General features: G+C 29.8%; 1 protein-coding gene across 1 annotated transcript in view; it reads left to right on the top strand.

The window, feature by feature from the left end:
* The first annotated feature begins 352 nt into the window (after positions 1-352).
* Positions 353-15,203, top strand: part of LOC142354741 (uncharacterized) — a 29,215-nt gene continuing 14,364 nt past the window's right edge. Inside the window, exons 1-2 of the mRNA XM_075407123.1 lie at positions 353-594; positions 2,257-2,572. Of these exons, the coding sequence (XP_075263238.1) occupies positions 556-594; positions 2,257-2,572 (355 nt within the window). The 5' untranslated portion in view covers positions 353-555. The remainder of the gene's footprint in view (positions 595-2,256; positions 2,573-15,203) is intronic.

Below are 15,203 nucleotides of genomic sequence, written 5' to 3'. Positions count from 1 at the left end.
GACTCAAGTCAGTCTGGCCAATATCTGGCTTGGGTTTGGGACCTCATCCTGTATCAGAGCAAAAGTTATTTTTCCTTTCTACTGTCCTCCACATTGAGTTTAAAAGCTGTAAAGTTCATCACGGCACTTCGACACAGAAAATTCCTACCGTCCATGACCGTCTATAACTTTTGTTTTCATCGTGTGATTAGTTTCTCAACCTTCGAACTTAGTTCACCGAATTTCAATACTTATGGAACCCTGGGAGACATCAGTCAATACAATGTTTTAGATACAAAAATGTCGCCATAACCGTATAAGCTGATTGTTTATTCGCAAATTTATCGAAACAACTGTCGCGTGATTAGCGACTAACAAAATCATAAATATCAGAACTGTCTCGGATATCAGCGGGTGGTTTCTAGTTTATAATTAACAAAAGCGTTCAGTTCACAGAAAAGCAAAACTGTTCGTTACGTAAAAATTTTAAACCAATTGTAATTTTCCAACTTTTTGAGAATATTTTCATTTCTGAGTTCGAGTTACTAAACTTACTGATATATTCGTTGAAACAACATGGGTAAAGGACAGTCGAGACCAGCCAATTATGTTTATGTAAGTTGCTTGAAGCCATTCTTTTATCTTTGTTTTTTTGTCTTGTGTTTTTCAGTTTAGCCAATTGATTCCGATCACAAATGTATGTTTGAAAACGGCGAATTTCAAGATAGAAAGAAACACAAGATGAAAACGCACAAGATACTTTTAGAACCACCAGTACTTTTTGAACCTCCGAATTCGGTCAATGAAGACAAGTTCAAATTAAAGAACAAATTTACTGAATTTTCCAGATTTGAGTAGAAATTCAATGCAAGACAAATTCAAATTAAGGAACAATGGGTGTTAGTGAGCATATATGCGCACATAATTGCGCCATCAATTTACAGGTTTTGATTGACAAAGGGGAAATTTTATTTTTTTTATAAATAAGAAAAAAATATAATCAGAGCTTACTTGACTTTAAGCGAAATTTGATTTAATTGTTGTCAGTAAGTTATAAGAAAGTGATGAGTAGGAGATATATAGGAAGTTTGTTTATTTAGACTTTATCTCAAATTTTTTCTAAATAACACGCGCCAGTGTGGAAGAAAGTTTTGCGGAAAACGATGCTCAACCGCAAAATCAGAATTCAGAACTGCTCCAAATTTTTGTAGCATCCATCGCGCAATAACAAATTATTTCATCGCTAAGTTATGCAACTGTTGTATACCATAATTTCGTTCCCGGTGTTTGATGGACCATATATGGTCTGTTCTATGGGAAGCAAGGTACCACATCCCGGGTAGAGGTGTCACCGCCATTCAACGCAAAATTATGTAAGATAAGAGGTGAATGTGGAAATTTTGTAAGATAAGCCTTGAATGCGGTGAAATTGCATAAATCGGGTGGTGAATGTAGTGAAAAAAACTTTATTGCTTGGTAGCGGCGAAATTACATAATTTCGCCACTGAGTTTTGCGTTGAAATTACATAAATCCGCCGCATCGAAAGTCTCCAAATTGTGAGATGAGCGGTTAAATTACAAAAATTCACCGCTTAAGCTAGTTGTGAAGTTGCACAAATTCATCGCTAAGAAATAAGTGTTAAAATGTGTGAGATCAGCAATAAATGCGGCGAAATTACATTAATTCGCCGCTTGGGAAACTCTCCGAATTGTTTTTTGTCCCACGAAGTTAAGATTGCTTTATTAAAAGACGCTAGAAAAATTCATCCTCGAATAATCATGCATCTTTCCGAAACCTTTTTGAAGCGGTGATTTTATGTAATTTCATCACTAGAGTGAGTGGTGAACTTACAAAAAATCACGGCATTTCGCCGCTAAAATTTGTAATTTCGCCGCTAATATTACAAAAACTCAACGCGCATGTTTTACAAAAAGTGACCGAATTTGATTTAAATTCAAAACAAATATGATAGAATGTAGTGAGAAGTGGCGCAGACGAAGCGGAAGGTGCTGACATGTCGTAGGTAAAATGTTCGAATCCGTATGCGGACAGTAATTTGTACTAAGCGCTGAAATGTGGAAACTTTTTATAAGTTCGCCGCTTACTCTGGCTGAAATTGCATAATTTCATCGCATTTCGCCGCAAAATTTTCTTCGAAATTGGCGGTGAAAAAAAAACAACTTTCTACCGCTTTTCTTTTACATTTTTCTGATTTTGCCTCGACCCGGGATATGGTTCGGCAACCTGGGTTGCTAATGTTGTTTGCCTCTTTTCAGCAGTACCAGTTGACAACGAAAGTGCACGCTGTATCTGAATATGAAATTAAGGACGGTTCTTATGGGTTCTCGGTTTCGAATGCTAACGGGGTCAAATACGAAATATTGGCAGTCTACGTAAAGACAACACAAGATATTTGCCACTTTGGTTTTCTGTTGAGTGACAACCAATTCTACGTAACAGATCGAGGACGATCATTCAATTACTGTATACTGCACAGGCTTGTAGACAATGTTGTGCTGTTGGTTTCGGATTACAGAGACGACATCATTCGCAGTTTCATGCGCAGTCTGCAATATAATGGGGAGAAGAAACGTAAGTAAACAATGCTGAAAATGTTGAATAGTTTCCCTTTCTATTAACAATTAATTTGCAGAAAACGTTCAATGGTGAAAAGTTGGTTTTTTTCACCCCAAATTTCGTACATAATTTTGCGGTGAAATGCGGTGAATGCGGTGAAATTATATATGTTCACCTCTAGAGTAAGCGGTGGACTTACAAAAATTCACCACATTTCACCGCTTACTACAAGTTACCGCCTTGCACGGATTCGAACCTCTGACCTCCTGCATGGCAACCCCTTCTCCTTCCACTGCGCCTCTTCTCACTAAAATCATGCATATTGCTGTTGCATAGAAACAAACTCACTCTATTTTTGTAAAACAAACAAGTTGAACTTTTGTAAGTTTAGCGGTGAAATTACAAATTTTAGTGGTGAAAAGTGGTGATTTTTTGTAATTTCACCGCTTACTCTAGTGATGAAACTATATATAATCACCGCTTGAAAAAAGTTTCAAAAATATGTATGATTATTCATGGGTAACTTTTCCGTGCGTCTTTTAAAAAATATATCTTAACTTCGTTGAACAAAAGACAATTCGAAGAGTTTTCTAAGCGATGAATTTATGTTGTTTCACAACTAAGTTAAGTGGTGAATGTAGTCTCATCGCATTCACCGCTTATCTTACACAATTTGGACAATTTTTTCAAAGCGGTGAATTTATGTAGTTTCACCGCTAGATTCAGCAGTGAAATTATGCAATTTCACCGCTACCAGGCCATAAAGGTTTTTGTCACCGCATTCAACGCCTGATTTATGTAATTTCACCGCATTCACCGTTTATCTTACAAAAATTTCCGCCTTCACCGCTTATCTTATATAACTTTGCGTTGAATGGCGGTGACACCTCGACCCGGGCTCAGTCAATTTACTCAAATTTGCGTTTGAATGTTGCTTTCAGCAAGATATAGCATTCGCCTAGCTATTATATATATTTCAAGGTGAAAAAAGACCTACTCTTGCAAAATTGTTGCACAACTAACCTCCGAAACAAATTCTAAGGAAGCTAATAAAAACTTTAATAGCGTTATCGATTTTTTTGCAATGGCTCCAAAAGCTTTTTTCGCAAAATCGTATCTTGTAGATTTTGTGTTTATCAACTCCTATCTCCCAGGTCGATGTCCCGGCCCAAATTGAGCTATGATATAAAAATAATTTTTTTAAAATTACGCATAATACAAATGGGCAGTTAAATATTTGTTTTTATTTTTAAATGTCACATGCTCAACGAAAGGACATATATGCCCGTTATATATCGTTTTCAGGTGCTTTTGCGAGGAAGATGCATCAAAACACAGTCTATTATTTTAATGCAGAGGAAAGGACTTACTATATATCTAAAAAAAACTAAAAACTTCAAACAAATCCAAAACACAATTTTTCGGAATTAAACGGCAGTATACAGCTTAAAAATTTGATGGCACCAATTAGCCAAAAATAAAGTTTCTTATCTAGCCAAAGTAACCAAAAAAATAATCAACGTAGTTTTTGAGGAAAAATTTAGCACTAATTTCTGCTTGTTTGAGTGATTGAGCATTTACTTTACTTAGGGAAAATAAAATTGAAGTGTTTGTTCGTTTTCCTCAACCAATCAAACTTAATCAAGTTTTTTTCCTTCGATTGCTTATTGCAGTTGTTTAACATTGCATTTTTTGTATCTCTCTTATCAGAAACTTTAGCAGTTCGTAAATATGAACTTCTTGTTTGCTGTAAAAGATGTTCTCTTCTCATATATTTGTAGTTGAATCAAACTTTATCTCACAAAGAACTACTCTCAGCAATCTATTTACTTCATTATAAAACGGTTTTAGGGCGCCTCATGCGGTCGACCCATAAACTATAACTCCGTACTGTTTGATTGACTTCACATATGTCTTATAAACTCTTATCATATGCTGTACTTTTAAGAATTTTCTCAAACGATAAAACACAACAGAGAACTGGTTCAGTCTTTTCTGGATCTTATTGTTATGTTCCGCAAAATTTAAAAGATGATCTAGATTGAAGCCTAAATATTTGAAACTCTTCAGATTTCTATTTCCCCCACGGATAAAAAAGCCAAATTCGCTAGCTTCCTTTTGTCTAAGAGACTTTGCCTTTGTTTTTTCTTTGACATTTAGTGTTAGTTTATTTTGCTCTAGACATTGTGTAACATTGTTCAAAGACAATTGACGCCTGCCATCTATCGTTTTGTGAGTTCCCTGGTTTTTTATCAGAGTCCTCAGCAAAAAGATAATCTGTTTTGTTTTTGTTTTAACATGAAATGTCATTGATAAAAAAAGAACAGCTGTGGTCCAAGGATGGAACACTGCCGTACTCCAAACGACTGATTTTGAATTTCTCTTGATTTTGAAGTTTTTCCATTAACTTTTTCCAGTCTGTGTTTTTGTTGTGCAGAAATGAAGCAATTATGCTCAAAGTTTAATCCCTCAATCCGTATTCTGAACATTTCTCTAGGAGAGTGCGATGATCGACTGTATCAATTGCTCTTTTCAAGTCCAGAGAATCATTTTTGATTTTATTTGCTTTTTTATTAACCCTGATATCCTGTAACTAGAAAAAATTGCGTCGGTAGTGCTGTGGTTTAATCTGAACCCAGACTGGTTAACTTTTTGTTTCTTGATCTTTTCTACTTAGTTTTTTTGCTATCGAAAAATAGAAATTCGGTTATTTATCAGTAATAGGTAACAATGAAAGGGGTCTGTAGTTCTCTGGTTTGCACTTGTTTCCTTCCTTATGAAATGGTGAAACGAATGCTACTTTAAACGACTTCGGAAAACTTCCCTCCTTTAAATTTTGGTTGAAAAGCACCGTCAGAACCGGGGAAACAATTCCGGATACAGCTTTGATAAAGACCTAATTCAAGTTATAGAAAGCTGTTCTGTACTTTTTTTTCTAAGATTTAGAAATAACCGCAGTAACATCTTAGTAATGTGTATATGGAGGCCTCCATGCCATAGAGGCGGCGAGACAGCCTCCATATACACACTACTCTAATTCCATTTGTATTTCACTCTATATTCCAATTCTTATACAATTAAAAACTATCGTTTCTTGTCTCACTTAGTGCAAACCACTAGTGTTGAGTTAAGCTGGTAATTAACCGTTATCAGACGGATAGTTTGGGTTCTATCCCCACTGACTCCAATGGACGTCCCCAGATACTAGTATAAAACAAGTGAGACCGTGTAAAAAGCACGTAAAACCAACTTGCGAAAAAAAACTTGAACAAAAAAACCAGCCTAACTCTTTTATAAATTTCTAAATTTTGCTATTATTTATATAATATTAATTGTAAAATCTGAACTCACCATTACAACTTTTAATACCTTTATCATCAAATGGATCTATAGCTATGTTATACTGTTCCTTAGTTTCTAAATGATGCCTTTTGCTATCAATAGTATAATTGGTTACAGATTTACTTTTACCTTCATATATAGCATTAGTATGGTCTTCCAAATTAATTTGGTTTCTATTAGTAGCTTTAGTTATTCCTTTTAACTTCTTTTCTTCTCCTTTAACTGTATTAAAACAATATGATTTAGTTTTAAGGAAACAAGCTTCTATAGTAGTATCATTAGGTATTTCATCTTTCATGTTACCTAACTCATTATTATGCAATATACCTTTTATCTTATTCATTTTATTTCTATAGTACTATCCAATGGAACATTTATGTTTATAAATATATAATCAGTATCTGTGTAATGATAACTACAATCTATCTCATTCTCGAAGTATTCATATATGGCTCTATACATAAACAGTTTAGCTTTTTCTAATATAACAAAACCAATATAATTAAACTTATCTAACTTAACATTACTTCTTGATTTATGTACAGCTACTAGATCATCATCAAACTCTACAACATATTTAAAACTAATATTTTCTACTAATTTAATATATCTATCTACATCATTAACTAACTCTACATAGCAGGCATTATTCTTCAGTTTAAAGAATACGTCTCCAAATTTATCACCCTTAGCTTTAGCTTCCTTTCTTTTTTGAATATTAAACTCAATATAAGGCTTTAACCATTCACTCTTACTATACTCTAACTTATGCTTAATTGTAATATCAACCAATCTTAAACCATTACTTAAATACCAATCAAACATCTCTCCATCTATTGCATGGTTTTCTTTATCTGTTAACTTTAACATCAACTTCTCATTAGGTTTATATTCTTTCTTTTTGTTTCCATTTTGATAATCTGTAAACTGATCAATGTTTGTTTTAGTCTTTTCAGGAAAGAATGAATACTTCTTTGTTTTCTGTTTCAACTCATCATTATACTTTATATCAATGGTATAGATATATCCAGTATTAGAGCTAGATCTAGTATAATTGAGATCTGCGAAACCAGTTTCTGGATTGTTACATACTTTGATCTCACCAGTAGGTAAAGCTTGAACCATAGCAGAAGCGTATAATGAGTTAAAGTCTAAATACTTTGAATACTTCTCTTTCCCTGTATATTCAGGATCTATTTCTTTATTTTTACATTATACATGACAATCACCTAATACTGAAGCTAACCCACCTCTAATACCATGTTGTATTGTATCATAAATCTTAACTGTATTTTCTTTATAATATTTAACTATAACATTAGTATATTTCAATCCACATAACCAAGTTAATCCAGGAGTAGAATATGTGTAACAAGGATCTATTTCATTATATTCTAAACACTTATCTCTAAACTTCTCAAATACATCTACTGATGATAACACACCTGTTTTAAGATATAACATCATGTAATCCTTTATTGTCTTACATCCAGTATTATTCCAACAATCTATTGCTTGCTTATGTAATTTATCTGTAATACCACCTTGTTTCAACTTAGAATAGAAAGCTTCCTTAGGTGGTAAAGTTGTTTCATGTAGTTTGTCTATACTATCAAACCATTCATATGGGAATATACCTTTACGTCTCTCTAACCCAAATTTGTTTAAGGTTACACACTTTTTATTACTCAATGTTTTCCTTATAGCATCTAAGCTAAGTGGATGGAAGTACCTAAACATATCTAATGCTTTTGCATAACCCATATCAAAACTAATATAATTCTCATCAGTTTTAGTTAATATTTTAAGTCTAATCTTCTTTGCTAGTTTAGTTATAAATAAATGATTATCATAATTAATAGAATTAAATGCATATATTGGTACAAATGTATTCTTAGCTTGGAGGTTACATTTATTGTGAGCATGATCTCTAAATTTACCAGTTAGATGATTGTGATCTCTAACAATGTCAGTACCCAAGTTCTCTCTACAATAGAAACACTCAGTAGTAAGTGGAGTAATAATCTCTTCTTTCATTGGAATATTTACACTAAAGATATCTTTAAACAATTTATTATAATAACTCATCCTTCCTATAAACGAATCAACCACATCTTCACCACAGTAATATTCATACTTATCCTCCAATATTTTAGGATAATCACTTTTTATATATAAACCACAAGCAATGGGAAGATGTTTTTTATTTTTTTTTTTTGATTAATGACTATCTTTTTATACATTCAAAATCATAATACATAGCAAATGGTACTCTGTTCTTATAATGGAACTTATCAAACTTTAGATATTCATCTTTATGGAATGTTATTCTTCCAGTGTTATTACTCATCTCTAAATGTTTATTTAATGCATGTTCAGTTATAATTGATAAACAACATTTTAGACATGGATAACATTTTTGTTTAGGTGATTTTCTGAATAAGAATGATACATCTTTACATAGTAGATAATGATTATCCCAGTATAGTATATTACACCCTATATGATCCTTATGATTGATTAATACAGGATTATTAGTTTTATTTTTGTTTAGATTAAACACATTAAATAATACTTTATCTTTATTCATTTCTTGTATTTTCTGCAAATCTTTATGTCAGTAGGTAGGTGGTGTCTTTGGTCGTTTTATCTCATTAAAATATTCTGGTTTATTATAATTACCAACTCTATAGTGATGGTCTTTAGCAGGATGTAGATAAGCAATCAAAAACCACAATAAACATTTGTTATCAGTATTCTTTATATTAATTATATATCTAGATGTGAATGGTAACTCAGTCGTACATCCACCTGTTGGATAAAAACTATGTAAATACATTGTTCTTTTGATAAATCTTCGCATAGTCCGACCAGATTGATTCATCTCTTGTTCTCGCATTCTATTCTCTAGTTCTTTATTAACATATCCAAGTCATGAGGACCATTATATTGTCTAGTCATTAGTCTAAAAGTGAATTCGTTTTCTTCTAAATTATCATCTGTATATTTTGTATACCTAACTACATCAAAGGTGTTAAACTTAATATGGGGATGTATGTTATACATTGCCTCTAATACATTCAAGAATTTAATATCTTCATAATTACTACTTGTTATCATTATTTGATTATGCTTCATGTTATGATCTAATCCTAATTCATTAACTTTATCTCGACACTTCTTATCAACGAGTGTTTTCTGTTTAGCATTTTCTTCATGTTCAACTGATTCAATGTGTTCATTTTTATTGTTATATCTAGTATTACATATATCACAATAACCTGAGCTTTCTTTCGTTATTTTTTTAGTTATTCCCTCAACATTATCTAGATGCATCTTTGATTTAAAATGTTGTTCCACACTATATTGACTTAGACTAGTATTGCATGTTATACATTCAAACCTATCTTCATTCTTTATTATCTCTCCATCATTTAGTCTTAAATTATTCTTATGTTTTAATGTTGTCACATGTTTATTATAAGCAGTACTATTTTCAAGATACATATCACAACTATCACAATACTTTATTCCCTTTAGTTCAGAATACTGCTCAGCTATCTTTTAATCTGTATCTTCATTAGTAACTTTTATTCAATCCTCATTAGCACTCTCAATAATTTTATTTCTATTATATAATCGTACATTCTTTTTATGTTTAAGTGATTTAATGTGTCTATGATAATTCTTTTGAGTTAATTCTTGATTGCAAGCTTCACATTTAAACTTATTAGTTTTTGGTTTTTGAGTACAGATAAAATCAATAGATGAAGATGATACTCTATCTGAGTCTAAATTTGAATCTCTATCTGAATCTTTAGACTGAGCAACTCTTTTATTTCTTCATTCATTTGATTAAACCTTCTGATTGCTTTTGAAACCTTTTTCTGCTTCCCTCTTTTGTTCTTCTTTATCTACAGGTTTGATTTCTTCCCTTGGTTTGTTTTTTTTCTAACATTTGAATAGCTGTGCTACTAGCACTAGATTGAGTTTGTCCACCCCCAAATTGGACTTGTCCATGAGATTGAGCTCGCTCACTTCCAGATTGGACTTGTCCATGAGATTGGGGTTGTTCACTTCCAAATTAGACATGTTCATTTGCAGATAGGGGTTGTTCACTTCTGGAATCAATGATTCCGTTGTTTTCTAGATGAGTCATTTTTAAAGGAAAATTTGAAATATTATTTATATATCTTTTCAATACTATAAAAATGATTGGTACTAAATGTGACAAATGTAAGGATAAGGCTTGGTGTTGGAGTTGTGATGAGTTCCAAAATAAAAAACTCTCATATTTTGTATTTGATATGATTATAACCTATAGAGAAAGACAAGCCCATATGTCTGCTCACTTTAAGTATCTAGATCAGTATCTAGTATGTAGAAGGTGCAAAGTAACTAAACATATATCTTACTTCAGATTTAAACATTACACTTGTAGGTTATGCTTACATCTAAATAGATTTAGATTTAGACATACTAAAGAAATATTTATAGATTATGCAAGGAAGTATAATATCAGCGAAATTGGTTCCCAGATTGAAGTTAATCCATAATTAAACATTTACTTATAGACTAAGCTGATATCTTAGACATAGATTAATTCGTATTATTTATTTAAGTCTAAGTCTAAATCTAAAGTCTCAGTCTAAGCTATCAGGAACCTACTTCACAGATGGTTATATCTAAGCCAGGTTTCCCCCTTTTAAAATGCTTCTCGTCTTCCCACTAGTTATTATGTTAATATTTATTATTTTAATTTTTTATTGGAATTATGATCCATATTCCGATTTAAGGAAAAGATTTAAGGGGTATAAGAATGTTGTCCCCGAATTATTTGAAATGAAAAAACAAAACTTTAAACTTTATTTTTTATAGTCTATCTAATTCTGGTAAAACATAATTCATTAAAGAGTATTGTAGCTTATATGAAACAATTAATGTATTCTGTGTTGATACCAGAGAGTGGACGGGCATTATAGATATAGTGTCAATGAATTAGATCCATTGAAAAATGTAGAAGACTTTGCTAATAGCCTTGTTATATTTGATGCTATGGGGGATAACCTTAGAATGCCAGTGGTAGATAGCTTTTATTCTTCGGGGACACATCACAATATTAATATAATATCTGTAGGTCATACTGTAAAAGATGTAAATTTAAAAGCAAGAGAACTCCCCCTCCATATTCATTACTTTAAATAACTCACATCTATTCTTTGAAAGAGTACAAGAGAAATTTAAAATTGATTGTAATCTAAATAGATTTAAACATTATAAATATGGTAAAGTAAACTCTAATATTGTTGATGACTATTATATTGTATTAGATAAAGATAAAAATGTTGTTTATGATTCCAGAATAGGCGATCTTGACATTGAGAAATATATTGATAATACTTCGTTTAATGATAGGGAATATGATATATTAAGTAGATATTTAATAGATAGAATCATAGAACGAACACATATTAAACCAACAGAGATAATGTTTTATTTTGATGAATATTTAAAGTTCAAAGGAATAGATATTACTTTTGATTTTTATTAATCATAAAGGAAGATAATAGGTATACTTAAGGAGATACATGGTGCATATTATGCTGTATTTGGTGTTATTGGTGTATTAGGAATTATATATACCTACATTCAAAAATATACCAATGTTTATAATAAAAATAAAAAAAAAATATTATTAACAATTTAAATTTATTGGATACAAAAGAAGGGCAAGTTTGAATTAAATGATGGAAAGAAGATATCAGTAGGTTATGGTTTAGTGGAAGAAATGAAGCAAGGGATGTATTATCTATATTAGCAATTTCTCTTGTAAGTATTTATGTAACACATGTTGAAATTAATCGTCCCATCGATGTGTAGAGAATGCAATATTGATTTGATCAATGATGATGGAAGTCCCGCAGATGAACTAATGTATCATTATAATAGGTTTCATAATAAATTATCTAATAGATGTAGGAAATGTATGCAAAAACTATATAGCGGTTATCATTTTAAGGACAGAAATATAGATAAACGTACATGTATCATACTACCAGTACATAGTTAATTTGATTATACTGATATTAATAATAATAATAATAATAATAATAATAATAATAATAATAATAATACCAATAATAATAATAATAATAATAATAATAATAGTAATAATGATAAAGATGATGATAAAGATATTGATTTAAATAAGATTTTAAAAGAATTGAAAGATAATATTAACGAAGATTTAAAAGCTTATACTAAAAGTGATTTAAAACTGGAGATCATTAATGAATTAAAACTGGAGATTAGAAAAGAAATAAAAAAAGAACGTACAACTGAAATAGGAGGTGGAGCTATAAATAATATTAAGACTTCTTATAAAGAAATTAAATCAACTAGGACTTGTTGTTATTGCAAAATTGAGACGAATAAAGATCGTTTTTATATTTCTGGAGGTTGATGTAAAGAGTGTTCCTCTGAAAGGGTTACATGTCCATTTTGTGATATTTCATTAAGCAGATCATCCCTTAAAAAACATATGAAGAGACCCCATACAAACCAGAATGAAAATTTTTTATAAAAAATAATGATGAGTCATAAATATTTCTCTCATTATAGTCATAAAGCAAACTATATATCTTTTACTTTATTAGTTACAATATAACAAAGATAACAAGAATTATACATGTATTACATTCTTAGTAATTCCGCACACGTGCGGAATTACTAAGAATGTACTACATGTATAATTCTTGTTATCTTTGTTATTTTGTAACTAATAAAGTAAAAGATATATATTTTCTTTATGACTACAATGAGAGAAATATTTATGACTCATCATTATTTTTTATGAAGAATTTTCATTTTGGATTGTATGGGGTCTCTTCATATGTTTTTTAAGGGATGATCTGTTCAATGAAATATCACAACATGGACATGTAACCCTTTCAGAGGAACACTCTTTACTTGAACCTCCAGTCTTATAATAAAACAATCTTTATTCTTTTCAATTTTGCAATCACAACAAGTCCTAGTTGATTTAATTTCTTTATAAGGAGTCTTATTATTATTTATAGCTCAACCTCCTATTTCTTTTGTAAGTTCTTTTTTTAATTCATTTTTAATCTCTAGTTTTAATTCATTAATGATCTCTAGTTTTGAATCACTTCTAATATAAGCTTTCAAATCTTCATTAATATTATCTTTCAGTTCATTTAAAATCATATTTAAATCAATATCTTTATCATCATCTTTATCATTATTATTATTATTATTATTATTATTATTATTATTATTATTATTATTATTATTATTATTATTGTTATTATTATTATTTTTATTATTATTATTAGTTTTATTATTATTATTATTATTATTATTATTATTATTATTATTATTATTATTATTATTATTAATATTATTATTATTATTATTATTATTATTATTATTATTATTATTATTATTATTATTATTATTATTATTATTATTATTATTATTATTATTATTATTATTATTATTATTATTATTATTATTATTATTATTATTATTATTATTATTATTATTATTATTATTATTATTATTATTATTATTATTATTATTATTATTATTATTATTATTATTATTATTATTATTATTATTATTATTATTAGTATCAGTATAATCAAATTAACTAAGTACTGGTAATATGATACATGTACGTTTATCTATACATCTATCCTGAAAATGATAACCGCTATATAGTTTTTGCATACTTTTCCTACATCTATTAGATAATTTATTATGAAACCTATTATAATGATACATTAGTTCATCTTCGGGACTTCCATCATCATTGATCAAATCAATATTGCATTCTCTACACATCGATGGGACGATTAATTTCAACATGTGTTACATAAATACTTACAAGAGAAATTGCTAATATAGATAATACATCCCTTGCTTCATTTCTTCCACTAAACCATAACCTACTGATATCTTCTTTCCATCATTTAATTCAAACTTGCCCTTCTTTTGTATCCAATAAATTTAAATTGTTAATAATATTTTTTTTTTATTTTTATTATAAACATTGGTATATTTTTGAATGTAGGTATATATAATTCCTAATACACCAATAACACCAAATACAGCATAATATGCACCAAGTATCTCCTTAAGTATACCTATTATCTTCCTTTATGATTTATAAAAATCAAAAGTAATATTTATTCCTTTGAACTTTAAATATTCATCAAAATAAAATATTATCTCTTTTGGTTTAATATGTGTTCGTTCTATGATTCTATCTATTAAATTTCTACTTAATATATCATATTCCCTACCATTAGCGAAGTTTTATCAATATGTTTCTCAATGTCAAGATCGCCCATTCTGGAATCATAAGCAACATTTTTATCTTTATCTAATACAATATAATAGTCATCAACAATATTATAGTTTACTATACCATATTTATATTGTTTAAATCTATTTAGATTACAATCAATTTTAAATTTCTCTTGTACTCTTTCAAAGAATAGATGTGAGCTATTTAAAGTAATGAATATGGAGCGGGAATTCTCTCTTGCTTTTACGTTTAAATCTGTTACAGTATGACCTACAGATTTTATATTAATATTGTGATGTCTTCCCGAAGAATAAAAGTTATCTACCGCTGGCATTCTAATTTTATCCCCCATATCCTCAAATATAACACTGCTATTAGCAAAGTCTTCTAAAATCTGCAATGAATCTTATTCATTGACACTATATCTATTTTACCCCGTCCACTCTCTGGTATCAACACAGAATACATTAATTGTTTCATATAAGCTACAATACTCTTTAATGAATGATGTTTTACCAGAATTAGATGGACAATAAATAATAAAATAATAAAGTTTTGTTTTTTCATTTCAAATGTTTCGGGGAACACATTCTTATACCCTTTAAATCTTTTCCTTGTATCGGAATATGGATCACAATTCCAATAAAAAATTAAAATCATAATTAGTAACATAATAACGAGTAGGAAGACGAGAAGCATTTTAAATGAGGGAAACCTGACTTAGATATTGCCATCTGCGAAGTAGGTTCCTGATAAACTTAGATATAGACTTAGATATATACATAGACTTAGACTAGACTGAGACTTTAGACTTAGACTTGGACTTAAATAAATAATATGAATAAATCTAAATCTAAGATATAAGCTTACTATATAAGTAAATGTTTAATTATGAATTAGCTTCAATCTGGGAACCAACCATACTAGATACTGATGTATATCCTAAAGGTGAGCAGACATATGGGCGTGTCT

Source organism: Convolutriloba macropyga, chromosome 15, assembly GCF_964194025.1.
Source record: "Convolutriloba macropyga chromosome 15, txConMacr16.3, whole genome shotgun sequence".
In the NCBI taxonomy this organism is placed as follows: domain Eukaryota; kingdom Metazoa; phylum Xenacoelomorpha; order Acoela; family Convolutidae; genus Convolutriloba; species Convolutriloba macropyga.
Note: the sequence above shows the minus strand (reverse complement) of the source record. Positions and strands in the feature narration are given on the sequence as shown.